General features: G+C 36.8%; 1 protein-coding gene across 1 annotated transcript; it reads right to left on the bottom strand.

Annotated features, from left to right (window-relative positions):
- Window positions 1-1,200: 1,200 nt before the first annotated feature.
- Window positions 1,201-16,290, bottom strand: LOC105058188 (uncharacterized). Its single transcript, XM_010941042.4, has 18 exons — window positions 16,148-16,290; window positions 15,804-15,840; window positions 15,626-15,699; window positions 14,602-14,667; window positions 14,350-14,421; window positions 12,691-12,763; window positions 12,092-12,129; window positions 11,892-12,002; window positions 6,718-6,837; window positions 6,345-6,425; window positions 6,192-6,260; window positions 5,720-5,797; window positions 5,415-5,576; window positions 3,480-3,587; window positions 3,056-3,124; window positions 2,906-2,968; window positions 2,666-2,805; window positions 1,201-1,837 (listed from the first exon to the last, which is right to left on the bottom strand). The coding sequence occupies exons 1-18, from the start codon at window positions 16,154-16,156 to the stop codon at window positions 1,528-1,530; spliced, it is 1,680 nt and encodes a 559-aa protein (XP_010939344.2). The 5' UTR covers window positions 16,157-16,290; the 3' UTR covers window positions 1,201-1,527.
- Between the last annotated feature and the right edge of the window lie 2,127 nt (window positions 16,291-18,417).

Raw genomic sequence — 18,417 nt, 5'->3', positions numbered from 1 at the left:
TTCTGCACATGAAACGAGTCCTCATGGCTTATAAAGGTCTACTTTAAATTCATCATACTGCTTCGTAAGACCGAGTAGAGGCGGAGCTATGGCCCTTGGGGATGATCCGGAGCTGTCCGGTGCCGTGGCTCGTCACCCTTTGTTTTCTGGTTCGAATCTCGATGCCTTAAATTCAGTCATTAAGAAAGCAAATCATTTCTACATCCATGAGACAGAAACTAATTACTTGAAACTCTACGGGTAAGAGAGTGCAATTTGCTCCAAAGAAAACTAAGGGTGGCAATAGTCAGCCTGGATCATGTTTTTGTTAGCACAAAGATAATAACAAAGCCCAAGATGGAGTCAAGACCTCACCCCTCAAAGTAAGGGAAAAGAAAATCATCAAGTCAAAACCCCAGTCCTCACCTGTCCAGAGATCACATTTTTGCAAAACTTAATTATAATTAGATCTAACCTAAAATCGGCTAATTTTCCAAATGATTTAACAAACTAGTATTAAAAGAATGACAATGGTTCGGAAAAAAATTATGAGTTCATAACTCAAACCAAATTTTATAAAATTCTACCCTCATGCTCCAAATCAGATCGAAACTCTTATCCCCATTTGATCCATTTTGAAGCTCAGCTTAAAAAAAAAAAAAAAAGAAAAAAAAAAAAAAAAAAAAAAAAAGGAACCCAGAGCCAACCCTAAATAAAAAAATCCTTGACCCGAGATTGAATAGGCTCAGGTCGGGTCAATCTTAACCATCTCTAGAAAAGATCACATACAAAATCCTATGTTATGGTCCCAAAATTGTCAATTTTATACAAGGTGAGCTAAGAATGTCCACTGCACATGAATGGAGAACCAGCAGTTTTAGGCTCCTCAAGTAAGATTATAGACAGATTCCTAACTTCATATATCTAATTATAATCCAGTCTCCGAATTGCAACTTATACACGTCACCTGTGCCTGCTAGAAATAACTCGGGCCACTGAATTGCAGCTTCCACGTAAAGTCAGATGGCCGTGCCCAGTATTTATGTTTAAGAGAAAATTAGTTTTATTTCACTACTTCCAGCACCTTATCTCAAATCATTCATATTCTACAACTACTGGAAGAAAGAAAAATACACATCACTAACCCTAGAGCTAACCCATATTCCAGTGTCGCTTCCAACTTCATACCGCCATTGTTTTACATGCTCAGAGAAAATTAACTTCACCTCCCAAACGGATCAAACAATATATTCCTAACTGATGTCTAAGGCTTCATTACCACCTAAAAAGGAGCCAATCTGTTGTAGAGAACACACAAGTTCTTCCACAACTTACTTTAAATGTCAGAAAATACTCATCATTAAATATATCAATCACCAAGTGCCTCAAAGCTTCCCTGCAAAACCCTAATAAAACATACAGATAAACTAAGTTCAAAGTGCAAGAGAACAGTCCCTTAACTCTTCCACTGCTGCGAGTGGGATCAATTCTAGCCTCCACCTAAACACCTGTACATGAGTCTATGCCCAGCAACCCCTGCGAAACTGATCAGATGAGGCTTGCCGACCGCCTTGGGTGAAGATCTGGCTGTATGGGTTCACCTGTGAAAGGATCAAACTTGTAAGGCTGGCCTGTGAAAGGATCAAACTTAATTTGTGGGCGTTCTGTAGGACGTTCAGCGGATGCATGGAATGACCCGGATCCAATTCCGGTGCCATGTCTGAAGTTTGAAGAAACTGGAGCTCTGTATGCGGGAACTTCTCCCAGTTTTCCTACACTTGATCGAGATGAGAGGGGATCATCATAGAGTGAAGAAGAGTAGGGATATAGACCTGGGGATGATGTGTAGCTGCCATGCCTGCCAACATGCCCATATTTCATATTAAAGAACCAAAATATTTTTCTTCAAAATAATATATATATATATATTATATATATATATATATATATATTCAGCAACAAGTACAAAATTTGGGGGGTTGTTTGATGTGATAATGGTATAAATTTCTAATCCAAAGCTTTCTAATAGTTGTAGTATGTCCAACTACGGTATAGAGTCAAGATTGAACTCTCAGAACCGATAACATGAAGAAAAATCAGAATTTGCAGTGCAATATGAATTATTTATTGTGACACCTGCCGCCACATGAAAGCAAGGATTAAATTGAGAAATTACAATGCTAATGGGCAAGACATATAGGATGATTGAGCTGCAAAATAACAATCAAACAGTGAATGCCTTCTTATAATCCTGATGAGGTTGATTACTTCTAAGAAGAGTGGAAACCAGAGCACAAAAGGATGCTAGAAAACCTGAGCATGGAAGAGTCAAGCTGCCACAGCAAGAATCGAATGTCTGGAAATTCATTTGTTTTCAAAGGAGAAATACTTCAAGGATGCCAACCAAAGTCGACTAGTTCATTCGTAGACAAAGTGTACCTCACATTCCTCCACTGTCAGATCTATGGCAACTCCCACGCAACAGAAGTGGACAAGTTTGAGAATGAGTATTATCAAGTGGTTTTTGTTGATTTTATTGATCAACTTCATGTGGACATGATGAAACTAATTCATATCCATCCAGAAGATAAATACTTCACCAAAACCTCTACATACTTCATTAGAAACTAATTTTTGGTCCTGAAAAAACTTACACCATTGAGAGAAATCAAATGTTTAAACTGACCTTGCAGCAGAACGATCAACTGCTTGTACATGAAGCGGTGCACGTAAGTTATGCAGCTCATTATCCTTAGGTGCATAATCACTTGACTTTCTTGGAAGGTGGGATGTGTTCCACCCCGAACCAAACTTGCCAACCTGGTGCTGCAAAAGAGAATAGTAAAATCTTAGTTTCTACAAAATCAAAGGAAAACCAAAAGAAGAGAATGGAGAGAACACATCTAAAAATGCTAATGGAACAAACCCTAGAAACCAAGGATGCAAAGTACACTCCTTTATCACGCTTGTCACCACCAGATAACATAAACTGCAAACCACAGCCTACCAAGATGATGAAGAGGTTGTAGGAAAAGAAAATGAATTAAAAAGACCAAAAGGTTTATGATGATGAAACCTGATCAAGGACTGCTATAGCTGCTGACTCTGGAAGCTCCTTGAGACTAGTTATGCAACGGATATCTAACTGCCAATCAGAGGAAAAAATCAGTAAGAACATTGCTTTCAAATGCTAAAGTGGGGATGCAAGAACAGAGTAATAAATCTTTTGTTCAGCAGAATAACAGGAAACTGTATTAGAAAAAAGAAACATGAAAGACAGAAAGAAGATGAAAACTATGAAAATGAAATCTTAAGACACCCAATGAGTGTCCTATATCATTTCATCAACAGGCTGTGTTGCATTAATATCTATGGGGACCCTTACATTTTTCTGTGTTGAATATCCCCAGTGTAATCTTTTTTGGGAGTCTACAGCCTTGCCTAAAGAAAACAAAGGGAAAAAAGAAAAAGGAAAAAGCTATCAGTTGTTCGTTGCTTACATCATATCGAGTAGCAATTCCCAGGCGCAATACTCGAAGTAGGCGCTCCTTAACTGCTGATGGTAATGAAATAACAGCTGCTTCATATGGATCAGCAGAATCAGACACCTAAACAGAATATGAGGGGAAGAGAAAATAAAGCAACTGGTCAAAAAATGAAATATCATCACTTGAACTTTGGATCAATCAATTCACTACAACAAGAAAGTATACCCCACACTAAATTAACACCAAGGTACACAACATGCAAAATGGATGAAAACCCAATTTGAATAGTTTCCAACAAATTAAGATCAAAAGGGAAAAAGAAATATGCTATAATTATGAGGCAAAATTAACACAAGAGCATAAATCACATTAGATACATTAAGAATGAGGATGGAAGAGTACTTGTGATAAAGATTGCTTCTTGGAGAAATAAAAGAGTACTGACAAAGTTGTTGGATATAGACGTAGTACTTAAGAACTGAGTAGAGGATAAATCCAGCCATCAAAAAGCTTGTAACTCCACAAGAAATTTACTTGAGAATATCAACTAAGAATGGAAAACCAAATGAAGTAGATTAAATACAAATCATTTAATAAACAAAAACAATTGAATAAGTTTACTGATTTATGAATCAGAAAATAGACAATTTTTAAAAATCATGTGGGCTTTTGACTACTATGATTTTTTTTGAGAAAAAATGTCTGCAATGAAATCAGGAGAAAAAAGAAATAAATTGAGAAGGCCTAGAGAATAATTCAGAGAATTTCCTGACTACCATGCGCTTGAAAAGAGTTGAGGCTTCCAATTAATTTGACAAAAATATATGTGATTTTGGAAAGGATAAAGAAAGTTAAGGCATGAGACTAAATGGGAAACCTATAGTGTTTAAAACAATCAGGAAGCTTCACAACTTGTTTAACGATATCTTAGGGACTACAACAGTGCCAGATTAAGCACCAACTTCTTTCTTTTTAGAAAACTAAAGCAGTAAACTACAAGCGTAAAGATGTATAAGCACAAGCTATCACTGAATCGATTTGCTGTAAGTTGAAAGTTATTTGAGAGAGTAGCTATAGGACATACATGAATTAAAATAAGGAACAACGATTTAAGAAACTGATTTTGCTTCATGGAAAGAATATCATGCATTGAGATGATTTACTTGCTCTGGAAATATTGAGAAAGTTCAGAAGAATATTTTGCACAAGATATGTGTTTGGAAGAGCATAAACTCTGGTAGAATAGTAAAATAATAAACCTTCACTCTCAGTTAGTCTTGAAAGCCCTTACAATGTTAAGAGGGCTTATAAATGTGACATCCATGAGGAAAACTTGCACTCCATATCATTTAAAAATTTAAGTGTACATTGATCAGACATCAGAACAAATAAAGATTTGGAAGGAAGATTGACAATTTGAGGTTCAAAATTGGCCTACACCAAAACAGAGTACCCAGACTACATTCTGATGGATGGAGAAAACCAAAAAGCAGTTCCAACTGAGAGAAAAATGATATCCATACAGAGAACAAGAATTTCTCATTTAACCCACATACTTTTTATTCCAGTGAATAGGCTCAAAACTGTATTAAGGTATTAACCTGAATAAAAAGGGCAGTCTGTGGATGTTTTTGTTTTGGAGGAAAGTTGGTCCTTATCCATTTATTCCTGCCGGTCCAGCCATTGCAATTAACAAAAATTCTGACATTTTCGAGTTCAAAGGTCTTCAGTTTTATAGAAACCAACTGTGCAGCAGGATTCATATAGTTGATCACAAGTTGATGGTGCAGGGTTTACATTTATTTTTACATGTGGCATGATTCTGATTATTGACTACTCAAGGAACTTCCAGAATAAATTTGAGACTGTCCAAAATTAATATGCATGCATCAACATGAGCATAGAAAAAGACAGACGTAATTTGAGTATAAGATAATCAAGTGGTACCGGATCATCTAGTCTAGGAGCTTTTGATTTATGATCCGATGAATCACGAGTTGGTCTGTCACGTGAAGAATCAGGTCTATCTCTAGACTTGTTAACTGGTTCGCTTTTTGTCTCATCATGAACTCGTTTCCTGTCCTTTTCCACAGGCCTTGCAACTGTCACCTGTTACCACAAGAGCATACGCATTCAGTTATTTTTGTAGGAAATATCCAAAAAAAAGAAAAAAAAAAATGAAAGAAACTACAAACTAATAGGGCATTTCAAGAGCAACAAATGCACAAGACTTCCTAGTCTTCATCACATGCCTGGATCTTAAAGCTTGGACCTTTATGGGGCCCTTGCACTGTTTTTCCATCCATTTTCTTGATTGCATTGTCTAGTTCCTATTAAAAGAATAGAGTTAGCAAAGCATAAATTGTAAGAATGTGTATATCCACAAAAGAAATAAAGGACTACACAGAATATTGAAACTCTAACAAGCGAAGATGCCAAAATAAAGGTAAAAATTAGACAATATTTTTGTGCTGTTGCATGTAATAAATGATGACAGTAATACTGAACTAAATTGCAGTCATGTGTTTATAATAAACCACTTCAACAACAAAATTTTCAGGTAAATAATAGGTCACCATATATCTAAATTTAAGGATATACAATTACTGTTCCAACATCTCATATACATTATTTCAATGAAGAAAAGATAGGAAGGCGCATCACATGCAAGAGAATGCCTATTTCCAGAATGCTGATGACCGTGAAGTAAGAAAGGGCACTCACTGAACGGCTGGCAAAATGAACAAATCCAACTGGAAAGTGACCCTTCCTTGATAGTGCTACCCTCTCCACCTGAAGGGGAAAAGTTCAACAAATCAAATAAATTCTGAATCTCAAAAATTTATAACCAAACAATTAAAAATTTCTTATACCAACCTTCCCAAGTGGTTCAAAGAGTTTCTTCAAATACTCTTCATCTGTATTTGTCGGTAGATTTCCAACAAAAGCAACTTTGATCTGACATAGAGAAAGAAAGCTCAAAATGAAAGAAAAATTAATGGAAAGTATGCTAAGGTTTAAGATACTGGGCTACGGGCCCATATCGGTCAGGTACATACAGCAGTAACACCCCTATACTGACACAGGGGTACTAACATGCATCGCAGGCACCCTATATCAGTACAAGGGGGATGCCAATACAGGCTGGTACTGGCTGTACACAATGAGCATTAGACCCCTGTGCCAACTGGTACCTGAATCGGCGATGTAGCCTAATACTGCCAATGCTGGCATAGTAAACGTTCAATACCTTTGCCATTTCTTCTGGATCAATTTCAGGCTCCTTCTCAGCCCAATCTATTACAGGATGCCAGTTCCCAGCAAGTAGAAAGTCTGGTTTGGACCCTAAGCGGTATGCACGTGCTGCAGCCTGTGATTGAAATTTTCCAAGATGGGAAGATCAAATGCCTACAGTCTAGGCTGATGATTATGGATTTGTATGTGGTATCTCCAAGATGATATGATAACTGACTGACATTGATGTGCTTGAACGATAAATTTGAAAATAAGGGCAGTCTGAAGCAAAATATAACTGACTATTGATAAATAGAGAAAAAAAGATAGTAATGGCGGTGTCTAATAAAGGTCCACACCATCCACAGATAAAAATGGTGAGTGATCACGTCTTACCAATCATAATAATGCTGGATAAGTCGGAAATATTATGATAGTAAATAACCGAAGAATTAGGTCCACACTTACATTCCAAAAGACTCCTAGTAGACAACTATCAGTCAAAAAAATCATGTTTCGATTAGCAGTGCACTTGATAAAATGAGAAAAGGGAAAAGAATTCTATAGTAGGATAAGCAGAACCGTCTTTGATAATTATGTGGCCAAATCGAAATAAATGATTCACATAATACACCTAAGCATACATGCGAAATTTGATGAGGTTATTCTGTTGAACTTCAAATGGCATATTGCAACATTGCCAAAACAAAGAAGAAATCATAAATTGAGTAGAAAAGAAGGATCTTGACAATGACTAAAAAAAATTCAAGGTAATGTTTCACACTTTGTTTCTTTTCAAGATTTCTTCTTATAACAACATAATTTAGTCGCAACTCAACGTCATCACAATGAACTTTAAATGCACCGATCAAGTTATTAAGATCTGAAGACAATGAGAGATGCAAAGGAACAGAAAACCAAACTAGAACATTTGGGACAGCAAAGCAGCCTTTCGAAAGTCAGCAACTTGACATTCTTGGCCTAATCGACTACTGTTTTGATCCCCCCCCCCCCAAAAAAAAAAGCTCTCTTGTAATCTGCTTTAAGAAGTGATTGCGCAATATAAAGTGCTTCCATGGATGCCAAACAACATAAAAGCTGAATAGCTAAACATAGGATGTATCTGTGAAATTACTGCCCTCAGAATCAATTGCCAAAAATTCAATCAAACAAACTTATATGTAAACCAGATACAGACAGGGCAGCAAGTTTGCAAAAAAGACAAGATTTCCAACTGTGGGCCCACAAGGTAAACTAATGTGTAATATGACAAAATTAACAGTCAACAGAGAAAGATAAAAGCAACTCTAAATGGTAACTTTTATACAAAAAGACCACAAGATCAGCCTCGACCCATCTATAACAGATGCCAGATTTGAAAGCTCAAAAAACAACTCAACCAAATAAACTTATACATAGACCAGATACAGACAGGGCAGAAAGTTTGTCAGAAAGACAAGATTTCCAACCATGGACCAATAGAGAAAACTGATGTGTAATATGACAAAATTAACAGTCAGTAGGAAAAAGATAAAAGCAATTTAAATGGAAACATTTATACAAAGAGACCATAAGATAGGCCTCAACCCAACAAAGACGGATGCCAGATTTTAAAGTTCAATGAGAATATGACCCATGATGTGGTGATGCATAACTACAATACCTGATGGGAAGATGAATGGAAGACTGAAACACTAATTCTATCACAAAGACCAAATCTCACGCTCTTCATTTATCCAGAAAAGATTAGAACATAAGGCATATCTTTTCCCATGTGGTAGCAATTGATACTTCTCATAAGAAGCATCCAAAATAATTTACATGAGTTTTTTGCTCTATTTCATAATTTAAAAAGATTAATTGAAATTCATACGCAATTACGCATCCTTTTTGGACTTTAAGATGTATCATACAGCCTTAAAATTGCAAGACTAGTGGGTGCCAACAGAGCTACAGTTTCAACACCACTGGATCAAGAATCATCCAAATTACAATACTGACCACCAATTGAGGATTTCAATTCAAACCAGAGAGCAGTTAAAATGACAAAAAAAAAAAAGCAAAGAAAAAAGAGATATGGAGATGAAGGATTTTCTGATCAAATACAATTGAGCATAATCCCACTACTTGCTAATTTGTTATTGTATTTCATTATGATCTTCTGAAAAGTATACATGCATGGAGAATGTGCTTGCTTTTTTGCATCAAGTCTCTGATAATACCAATGGAGCCATGCTCTTTTTAAGATCTTAAGTTCACATGCCCTGCCAGAACCATATATTTCTGAGTATGCTCAAATGAGTTGTGTGGAATACGCAATAAGGACTTGTGAAAGAAACATCCATATCGACTAGCTACAGATGACCTTCTTGCATATATTCAATTAAAAGGCCATTGATACTCTCCTGCAATATATCTAACTCAAGGAAGGCATATGTGCCAAAAGCAATTAAGAGATGGTCAGAAAAGGGCAAGTCGCAGAACCCACAAAATGATCAAAGTGGTTTGATGTTTGGCATCCACAGAATCTAACATGTATCCAACATAATCAAGAAATGATCAGGCAAGACCAAAAGGACAGAGGAGCAATAATGGGCTTTCAATGTAACTATATCATATCACATGATCGAAGGCAGAAACAAGCCAATCAATTGAGCCATAGACTTAAACATAATTTGACAAATAGGAAGTGATTCATATAGGTCTTACAATCAGGTTGTCTAACACTGATCTGCACTTTGAAAATGAGTCTGATGTCCACATCAGAGAAATAGACACAGATCAAACCATAAATGCTATTTTATCTCGGATGACCAGTTATGTACATAATAATAAAGCCACTACTTGTTAGTGGATATCAAATAAGTTGAACACTGAAACTAGGTCATCATTCTCTAGTATTCTCCTCCAAGGTCAAGATAATGTCTTTCTCACTCAGGCAAAGTATAGCAATAGCATAGTGGATGAATATCATTAATAAATGAAGCAGCTAACTTCTGAGATAGGCATATGCCTGGTACTGACAAGATGGATCTCACAGCCTCAAAGTAATAAGATAGTTGCTGCCAACAAAGCAACATCTAAATCCATTAAGCTGCGAGTTGTCAAAAACAAAACCTCACCACATTTCTTTTTTTTTTTTTTTTTCATGTTGTTGGTTTGGTTAGGAAGGGGAGATTATGGGATGAGATATTGTCATTATCTAGAAGACCAAACGACAATGAGCAGAATACCACTGTTTGCCACATTAATCACTAATATGGAATTATCGTCCTGACAAAAGCAAACAGTGAAGGAGAATGCATTTGCTTTACATGATTTTTGCATCACAGACTTTTCTTAGAACCATACATTTTAGGAAATGATAAAATACACAGTATAAAGCCTAACAGGAACTAGGACTTGTAAGATATTAATTGAATATATCCAGTTAAACTGCCATTTTTGTTTTCCTGCAGTGTTTAACATCTACCCAACTTGAGTAAGACGGATGTGCCACAACAAGTTTTGAATAAGGTTAAGTAGCAAACCCCAAAAAATGATCAAAGTGGTTGAATGGTTAACATTAACGACATCCAACATATAACTTACATAATCAAGAGATGATCAAGTGAGATGAAAAGGAAAGAGTCTTAATAATGCCTCTTTCATAACAAAATGATACAGTCTCACATGATAAAAGGCATAAATGGGTTGATAAATTGGACCTCATAAACATGCTAAATTGGTTCTACACAGAGGGACAGACTACAAATGGAGTAGAAAATGTTTTACATAGGCTTCTAATAAGTAATATGACAAATCTGATCTTAACAAATGCATAAACGACCTTGGAGATATTAATTACATATATCCACTTAAAATGTCGCATCTGTTTTTCCCCCAGTGTTTAAAAAATATCCAACTTGAGTGATAGAGATATTCCACAACCAATTTGGATACGGTTATATTGCAAACACCAAAATACTATCAAACTGATTTGATGTTTGAGATTAACAATATCCTTCATATATCCCACATAATCAATAAATAATCAGATGAGATTAAAAGGAGAAAGGATTAATAATGCCTTTTTTTCAAGAAATGATACCATATCACATGATAGAAGGCAGATATGGGCCAATCAACCGAGCCATAGACATAAACATGCAAAATTGGCTTCTTCTGAGAAATGGACCACAAATGGAGGGGTAGAAAATGATTTGTATAGGCCCCCAAAGCAAGTCATCTGATAAAACTGATGCATACTTTCAAAATGATTCTGAAGTCTGTATTGGACAGATGAGACACAGATTAGAACAACAGTATTTTTGTTATTTCGAAGCACCAACAGTTGACATAATGACAAAGCATCCAGTTGTCAACTAACGTTGCAAGAGTCAAACTCCTGAAAATAGGTCACTGTTTTTCCAATATTTCCTCCCCAATCAAGATTCTAAGTGTTTCTTGATCAGGAAACATAAAATAGGATGAGAAGATAAAGTTATATCCATTAATAAATAGAATTGTTACTTCTGAGATCACAACATATAGCAAACATAAAATGATCAAAAAACAATCCGAGGAAATGTTTAAGCTCCCCACCCACTTCTCTAGGCAAGACTTACAGAAGCATTGGTTAATTTTGGCAAGGTGCAAGCATTAGAAATACCATAATTTAGAAAAATATCTAAATCATCAAGGGTGGGGCCTAAATCCAAAAATGATTTAAGCAAATAGTAATTCTTTAGTAGGAAAGAAGATCAATGGATTATCCAGAGAAGAATGGAGTCCTCCTATGTGGGGAAAAGAAAGAGAAATAAAAACATGTAGGCATGATTTTACAAGGGAAATTGTTGAACACCTGCAAGATAAATCAATTCATGAGGCTATAAACTATAACATTTACTGAAAAGCTTCTGCAAGAGATATTAAACAAAATAGGAGAACACTGAATAGCAGCCATTCAGGTGCAGGGTTAAGCGAATTGCATGAATCCCAATCTTCTATAATATTAGTGATGAAAACCATAACACCATCATTTTAGAATCTAGAGAAAAAGGAGCATGAACTTCCAGTTCCATACTATATGTTTTCCAATGCAAGAATGTATCTTCTGGCCCAAGTTACAAAAGGCAAGAAGACAGAGTCAATCATTTTAATCAGAAAAATAACTTGGCACTGCATAAGGGACAGGATCCAAGAACTCACTGCATGAGAGAAGAACTGCACAAAAGCAAATCCTCGATTAAGTTGCTTTTTGCCTGAATCTCCAGAGCTTGGAGGCATTGCAAGGTCTACAGATACAACATCTTTAAATGCCTGTACAATATAAAAAGCTGATTTCATAAAAAATTAACATGAAAAGATAAGTTCCAATTTCCATAAATTATCAACAAATTATATGCTACCTGGTGAACCAATTTGTTGAACTCTTCTGAGCTCCAATCTGAAAGCCATGAGCATAATAAGATACATTATGCGATCAGTAAAAACAAACAGCCATTCGAAGAAATAAAACAAAAAAAAAAAAGGACTTCATAAGCAAGCCTTATCCCATCTAATGTGAAACCAGCTTTATGAATCAACAGATGATCCATCAAGTTTTTGGAATTAAAGATATAGATCAATTCTACAAGAACTCTCATAGAATTTGTGCAGGTCCTAAACAACATAACAAATGCAAGGGAGGGACCTGCCATAATACGTAAAAGACCATTTGGCAAGTAGAGTAACTTGGTTGCATAGTTTAAGCTCAAACAACCAGCTCTCCAAGAGCCATGACTATTTAAAGTCTAAGCATCAAGGGAAGAGAGATGAAACAAATGGCTTAATTTAAAAAATTGAATTCATCTCCAAGACAGAAATAGTAGTTTTTCATACAATATTAGCAGAAAAACATCAATTATATATAATTCTCAAGAAAAAAAGAGTGAACAAGAAGGCATCCACCTAATAGCTCATCGATATGTTCATGAATACACAAGACCAAATGATGCAGCTATTTTACCTTTGCGAAGATTTCCAAAAAACAAGGAATCTTGATCAGATGAAAGGGCAACACCAATTTTCTTTCCTTGGAGCTGAAACAGGACCAAGATTGAAGGTAAAGGCTGTTTATGTGCATTGCATTAAAATATGAAATTTAAACAGAAAGGTGGAGTCACATGGATCACACATCCAAACAACAAAACCCAATCCGGAGATATAGAGAAATAAACAAAGACATAGAAAGAAATGAACCATTTGATTTGTACATACCTATTCTCTTATGGTCAAAACACAGCCATAGAATGTGATAATTAGTGGAGTGCAAAAGACTATTAATTCTTTTCTAAAAAAAGCAATCAGGTATGATGCCTTTCATGGTTAAGGTGGATCATTCTCAACGATGAGATATCACGATACCTGACCCAGTAATCACATAAGTAGAGAGGCCAGTGATCTAAGAAGAAGGAAGGCACCACTGGTGAATCAGCTCAACTACCTTATTCCTGTAGATCCAGCTCCCACATGATGTGGTCCATATCTAAGTCATCCTAGGCCAAAATATTGAGTTTTATATGACGATGCAAGACCTGAAGATAGTCTATTAGCTTATGTAAAAGAAGGTGCCTAACAATTTCTTTTTTATTTCTCTTTTGATGAGTTGCACGTCTACAAGAGTTCATGCACACTTGAAAAACAAACCAACCTAAAAATAAAGTTTAGACCAGATTACATGCAATATACCAAGTAGAACATTAGCATATTATGAACTTCAGTGCTTTTTAAGCTAACTCAAATTCAGTCAGTTTCCCCTTAGTGAAAATGGAAAATAAACTTTAATGTCTAGAAGCTCTTGTCACTTTCTTCTTGACCACTCCAAGTTCTATGAATTGTGCCATAACATGTTATCATCCTCATAAGCACATCCATCACTGTTTTCCAAAACATATTGTATCAATTATCCTTAAACCCAAAATGCTCATCCAACTGAACTTTTAGGAAGATATGATTCTCTTATGGTCGCTTGTTATTGCTTCTTCACCTGTTTATTACCCCATAAAAACCGATTTTTATTTTCTGAGGTTGGCCCATGCCAAATGTAGTGCTAAAGAAAGACAGACTACTAGAAAGGCAAGAAGATAATATCTTTATCAGTAGTTAAATTCCACTATAAAAATGGTCTATTGCATGAGGGTCCTCAAATTGTTGCGAAAATATAGACCTAATAATAAATGGAGGCATGGATCATGGAATCAATAAATGAAACAGAATATGAGGTCACACAAAGTCAAGCATAGTCCAAAAACTGAGAGGCTTAAGAGGAGAAAGCTTTTTTGAAAAGGCCTGCATCCATCCATAGAACCCAAAGAAAGCATACAAAACATACCAAGGAACAGACTAAAGAAAAGGCAGCAAATCATCATACACAGAGCTAAGATCTTTTTATTCTTTACCTACCTTTTCTTGGATAACATGTACAACAGTCTCCTATACAATTAATTTTATATAATGCCAACTGAAAATTCCAAATTAAAGGCAAGTCAGGGGACAGTTACTACCATATTTAGATAAGATACAACAGTCAGAATTCTATTTAGTTCAACTATTACAGTTTTAGAACTAAAACTAGAAAAATCAGAAGGCTGCTTGCAACAAGGAAGCATATATTTAGCATTCTTACCATAGCACCATCTTTCTCTTTCCGAGCTTTGAAAGCAGCCTCCTTCATCGCAAACCGCACAAAGCAAAAACCCTGTGCAGGAAACAAAAATTTTATCTCTAAAAATATAAGAGCAATGTCAATCCTTGTCTCAACCATTAGCGGCCACCCATATTTCTATTTGCCAATCCTTCCCACGAGAAAAAATAACAGGACCTTAAAAGACCTTAAAAAAAATGTATGAAAAATATAACCACAAAAGAGAATTTGTACCTTTGAGTTACCATTATGATCCTTCATCATTCGTAACTCGAAAATCTCTCCATAAGGAGAAAACAACTGCAACAATAATCAAAGTTAAAATAATAGCATTATAACAGTTCAGTCTGGCAAACATCATACAATATAGTGATATTGCAATCAGTATACTGCTTTTTAACATTGAATTTGTAAACGTTCCCAGTTAAGACTATATAAAGTTTACAAGCTTCTAAATAATTCTCCCTTTCTCCTGGATATGCAGAACCTCCAGAAAGTAAAACTTCAAGAACATAAAGGACCTACATCACTTATTCTCTTCACAAATTCACCAGTTTCCAGTTCTCCACTTGGTAGTTTTTTTTGTTTCATAAGAATAATAAGGTCTCATGGTAACTGTCCGAAACAAAGTATTCTGCTCCCTCCAATCCACCAAACCTCCAAGACCAATAAGTAAACCTTCCAGGTGGTTTTTATTGAGTTTCCAAAATTCACATTGCCAGGGTTTAAATTATGAATAATTTGCTACACTTTTGAACACAAGAATGACTGTGTTCTATACACATATAGCAGTTTTACCCAATAACCCAACACTCTCAATCACAAAGAAAGCCACAGGTAACTGTTTCTGGGAAAGGGCATTTACTTGGTAAGAACAAGAAATAATTTGAGAAGCTCAACAACAAGCGACTTAGAAGCTCCTGAATTGTGCAATACAAGAACATTTGGTGGCATTTGGTGTTTTAACATATGCTTTTGTCGTCTTAGGGAAGAGATCCTTTCTGACACACATCAAGAGATATTCAGAAGCAAGGATTATAGAAATTAATTTGTATGTACGGGAGCTGATATCTATGATTCTGCAGGGGAAAAAATATCCATGTGCATATAAAACTAAAATAACAATCTCTCATAACTTGAGAAATTTAACTATTTATATAGTGGCACATTAAATCATTTCAGAAAGAAAAACAAACGAAATTATCGAGTCTTTAAAAAAAAAAAAAAAAAAATTCCCAAGAAAATGAAGAAAATAGACCTCCCGGATCATGTTCTCTGTGGTCGAACGGGGCAAACCCCCTACAAAGATCTCTGAACCTTTGCCAAGCCGCTCTGTTCAAAAAAATAAAATAAAATAAAATAATCATAAGTCATCAAATATCCACCTACCTATCCCATTAACATTATAATTTGAATTCAAACCAAAAATCAACCACCTTGTCCGTTGGATGCCCCAGCTGACGTGTTCTTTACCTGTAAAATTAATCGTATCATCGTTAAACAAAAAAATCTTTCTTGCGCATATTGAATGTTTACAACCAGAAAAAGAAAATAAAACAAGAAAATTTTACAAAATCAGCACGGAAGCGAGTCGAATTTAATGCAGAGATTCAACTGATAAATCTAAAAAAAGAACCAAAAGCTAGCAAGCCCACCGGACTAAAACCTTCTCCCACCGATCACAGTTCAATATTTCGATCAATGATCGAGTAATTCATGAATATCCAGCGAAAAAAGGCAAGCGGTAATCCAAAAATTAGGGTTTTGGGAAGTCCAATACCTGCCGCATCGTTGCAGAGATACAAAGGAACTGAAACCCTAGACGTCAAGATTCCGGCACACTAGGTGTCATTCGAAGCACTCAGAGTGGCGGAGAGGTCCCTCGCAACCACGTGGCCGGTATATATAGAGGAAAGCTTGGGCGTCCGTGTGGGGACAGGAGTGTGTCGAGTCCACCAGTGAAACTTACTCGCGCGAACTTACGCGGTAAAGGGACCGCCAGCGATTGGTCGTATTGTCACAGGCTTATCCGCGGGTATATCGCAAGAGACACCGGCATGGACATGATACAATACTGTAAAAGTTTAGCATGATCAAAAATTCCAATACTAGATCATTTGAAACCTCTCAAGTGAGATTTGGGGGATATCTTACTGAAATAGTGAAGAAGTGATAGTTAATCAAAAATATCAGAAGACTGGGATGCATGATATTGAAATAGTGATGGTTTGTCAAGATTATATGGATACTCAAGGATTCTTTTTGATTTGGGGAGGGGCGCAGAGCTTTAGCCGCATACTCGACTCTCCAGATCCATAGGAGACAGATCCTCCGTGGTACAGTTATGTGAACAATGATGGTGCTACATCCGAATGATCTCATGTGGAGGTATTCGGATTAATGTTGGTTGGACGAGCTGGCCAAATTATGTGGGAAGGAGATATCTTCGAGGTTTTATCCTTGAGGGATTTGTCCAGACTACTCTATGCATTCTTGATTTCTGTAGTGGAATGAAGAAGCGATAAAAGGCTCATCGGGCAAGGATTTGGTCTACCCAAACAGGCAAGTCTCATAAGCATCGCAAAGTGATGTCTTGCGGGGATCCACAGGAATCGATTGGTCGTGGAGAACAAGTAAGGCTTATGGTATATCGGTCGGAATATCTGGGCCAAGAATCAAGGATGGCCTAAAAGGTCATACCGAGGAGAGGACAACTTAATGCATTTATCAACCGATCGAAAATATTTACTTGATGGAGCAGACTTGGATGCTGATATTGTGGCAGTGCTTAATGTGCGAGTAGACAGTGGATATAAATACTGGGTGATATAGTCATGTATCCCCAGGATCATGGTAATGCACGGTGATAGGCGAGTGGCCATGAATATTGTCGAGCGATATGGCTATGGATGGAAAGACATATCAAGGATGCAAGATTGAGATCGTGACATAAGAGCTTGTGGGGGAAGTTTGGATAGTAGAACCCAGGAGGACTCAGATGTATACGATCAACTGTAGCTTCAAGGAGCTGCAGGGCGTGTCAGCTTGGTAGTTTAACTGGACGATACTAGAGATGGGTTTGCCCGAGCCTCATGCATAATAGTGACGTTGCATAGTCGTGCTGTGTGGATTTGGTATATGTAGTACTGAAGGACAGCTTGGTGGATTGTAGATCGATGGTACAGTGATTATGTCATGGCACGAGGGTATGTTAAGGATCAAGACATCTTGGATGAGCAGTGCTTAGCTTGAGGGGTAGAGTCTTAGAGTTTACACAGAGATATTGAGCTACGGATTACTCTTGAAAAGAGTCTATGTTATGGCACAGAGGTGCACATGAGCATTGCAGTTGATCTGAAGGGTCGGATTACTTATGGACATTGAGAGTGTCATCTGTGTTCAGTACAACAATTTGCTAGGCAGGGGCATAGAAGTGCATGCTTGGCTTTGTGGCTGAACTGCTGCGTGCTTACTGGTATGTTCGAGGAAAGGACTTAAGAGGATTGGCCTTGGTGTATGGCATGCCAGTGCTCACAGGTTTGGGTATCAGAGCCAGATTAGCTAAGTTGATGGTCAATGTTGTGCTTGGTGTTAGCTTCTGGTATGTATGGTATCAACTTGCATATTTTGGTTGCAGATATGGAGGTATCCAAGGCAATGAGAATTTGAAGTCTAGGTTCAGAGGAGCTGGATGTCTAAGTCTGTGGGTGTCAACGACTTAGAATAGATGTCTGAGTCTGTTGTGGGTGTCAATAACTTAGAATGGGTGAGCATGGTACAGGGCAATGTGCTCAGTGCTGAATGATAAAGGTTGCTCATCAATGGCACTAGTGGATGGAAGCCTGTGAATGTGAAAGTCTACCAGTTTATGGCTAAGAAAAAGAATTTAGGGTGAAGAGTGCTCGTGAATGCTAAAGCACTTGGGCTGCATATAAAGTTGCAAGGTAGAGCATCTCGAGAGTAGAATCTCCAAAGAGACAGAGCTGGACAAATAGACTGAGGCACTAGAGTGTATCTACAGTGCAGGAAAAGATGTAGCATCCAAATTTT

This window comes from Elaeis guineensis, chromosome 2 (genome assembly GCF_000442705.2).
Source record: "Elaeis guineensis isolate ETL-2024a chromosome 2, EG11, whole genome shotgun sequence".
Lineage (NCBI taxonomy): Eukaryota > Viridiplantae > Streptophyta > Magnoliopsida > Arecales > Arecaceae > Elaeis > Elaeis guineensis.
The sequence above is the reverse complement of the archived record's forward strand: the minus strand, read 5'-3'. Positions and strand labels throughout refer to the sequence as shown.

What these genes read in the sequence shown, in the direction of transcription:
- LOC105058188 (XM_010941042.4), bottom strand. An exon ending in TCAACAAATTGGTTCACCAG is followed by an intron (nt 12,003 to 12,091) that starts GTAGCATATAAT and finishes TATATTGTACAG; the next exon opens with GCATTTAAAGATGTTGTATC. An exon ending in CTATAGCAGTCCTTGATCAG is followed by an intron (nt 2,969 to 3,055) that starts GTTTCATCATCA and finishes TGTGGTTTGCAG; the next exon opens with TTTATGTTATCTGGTGGTGA.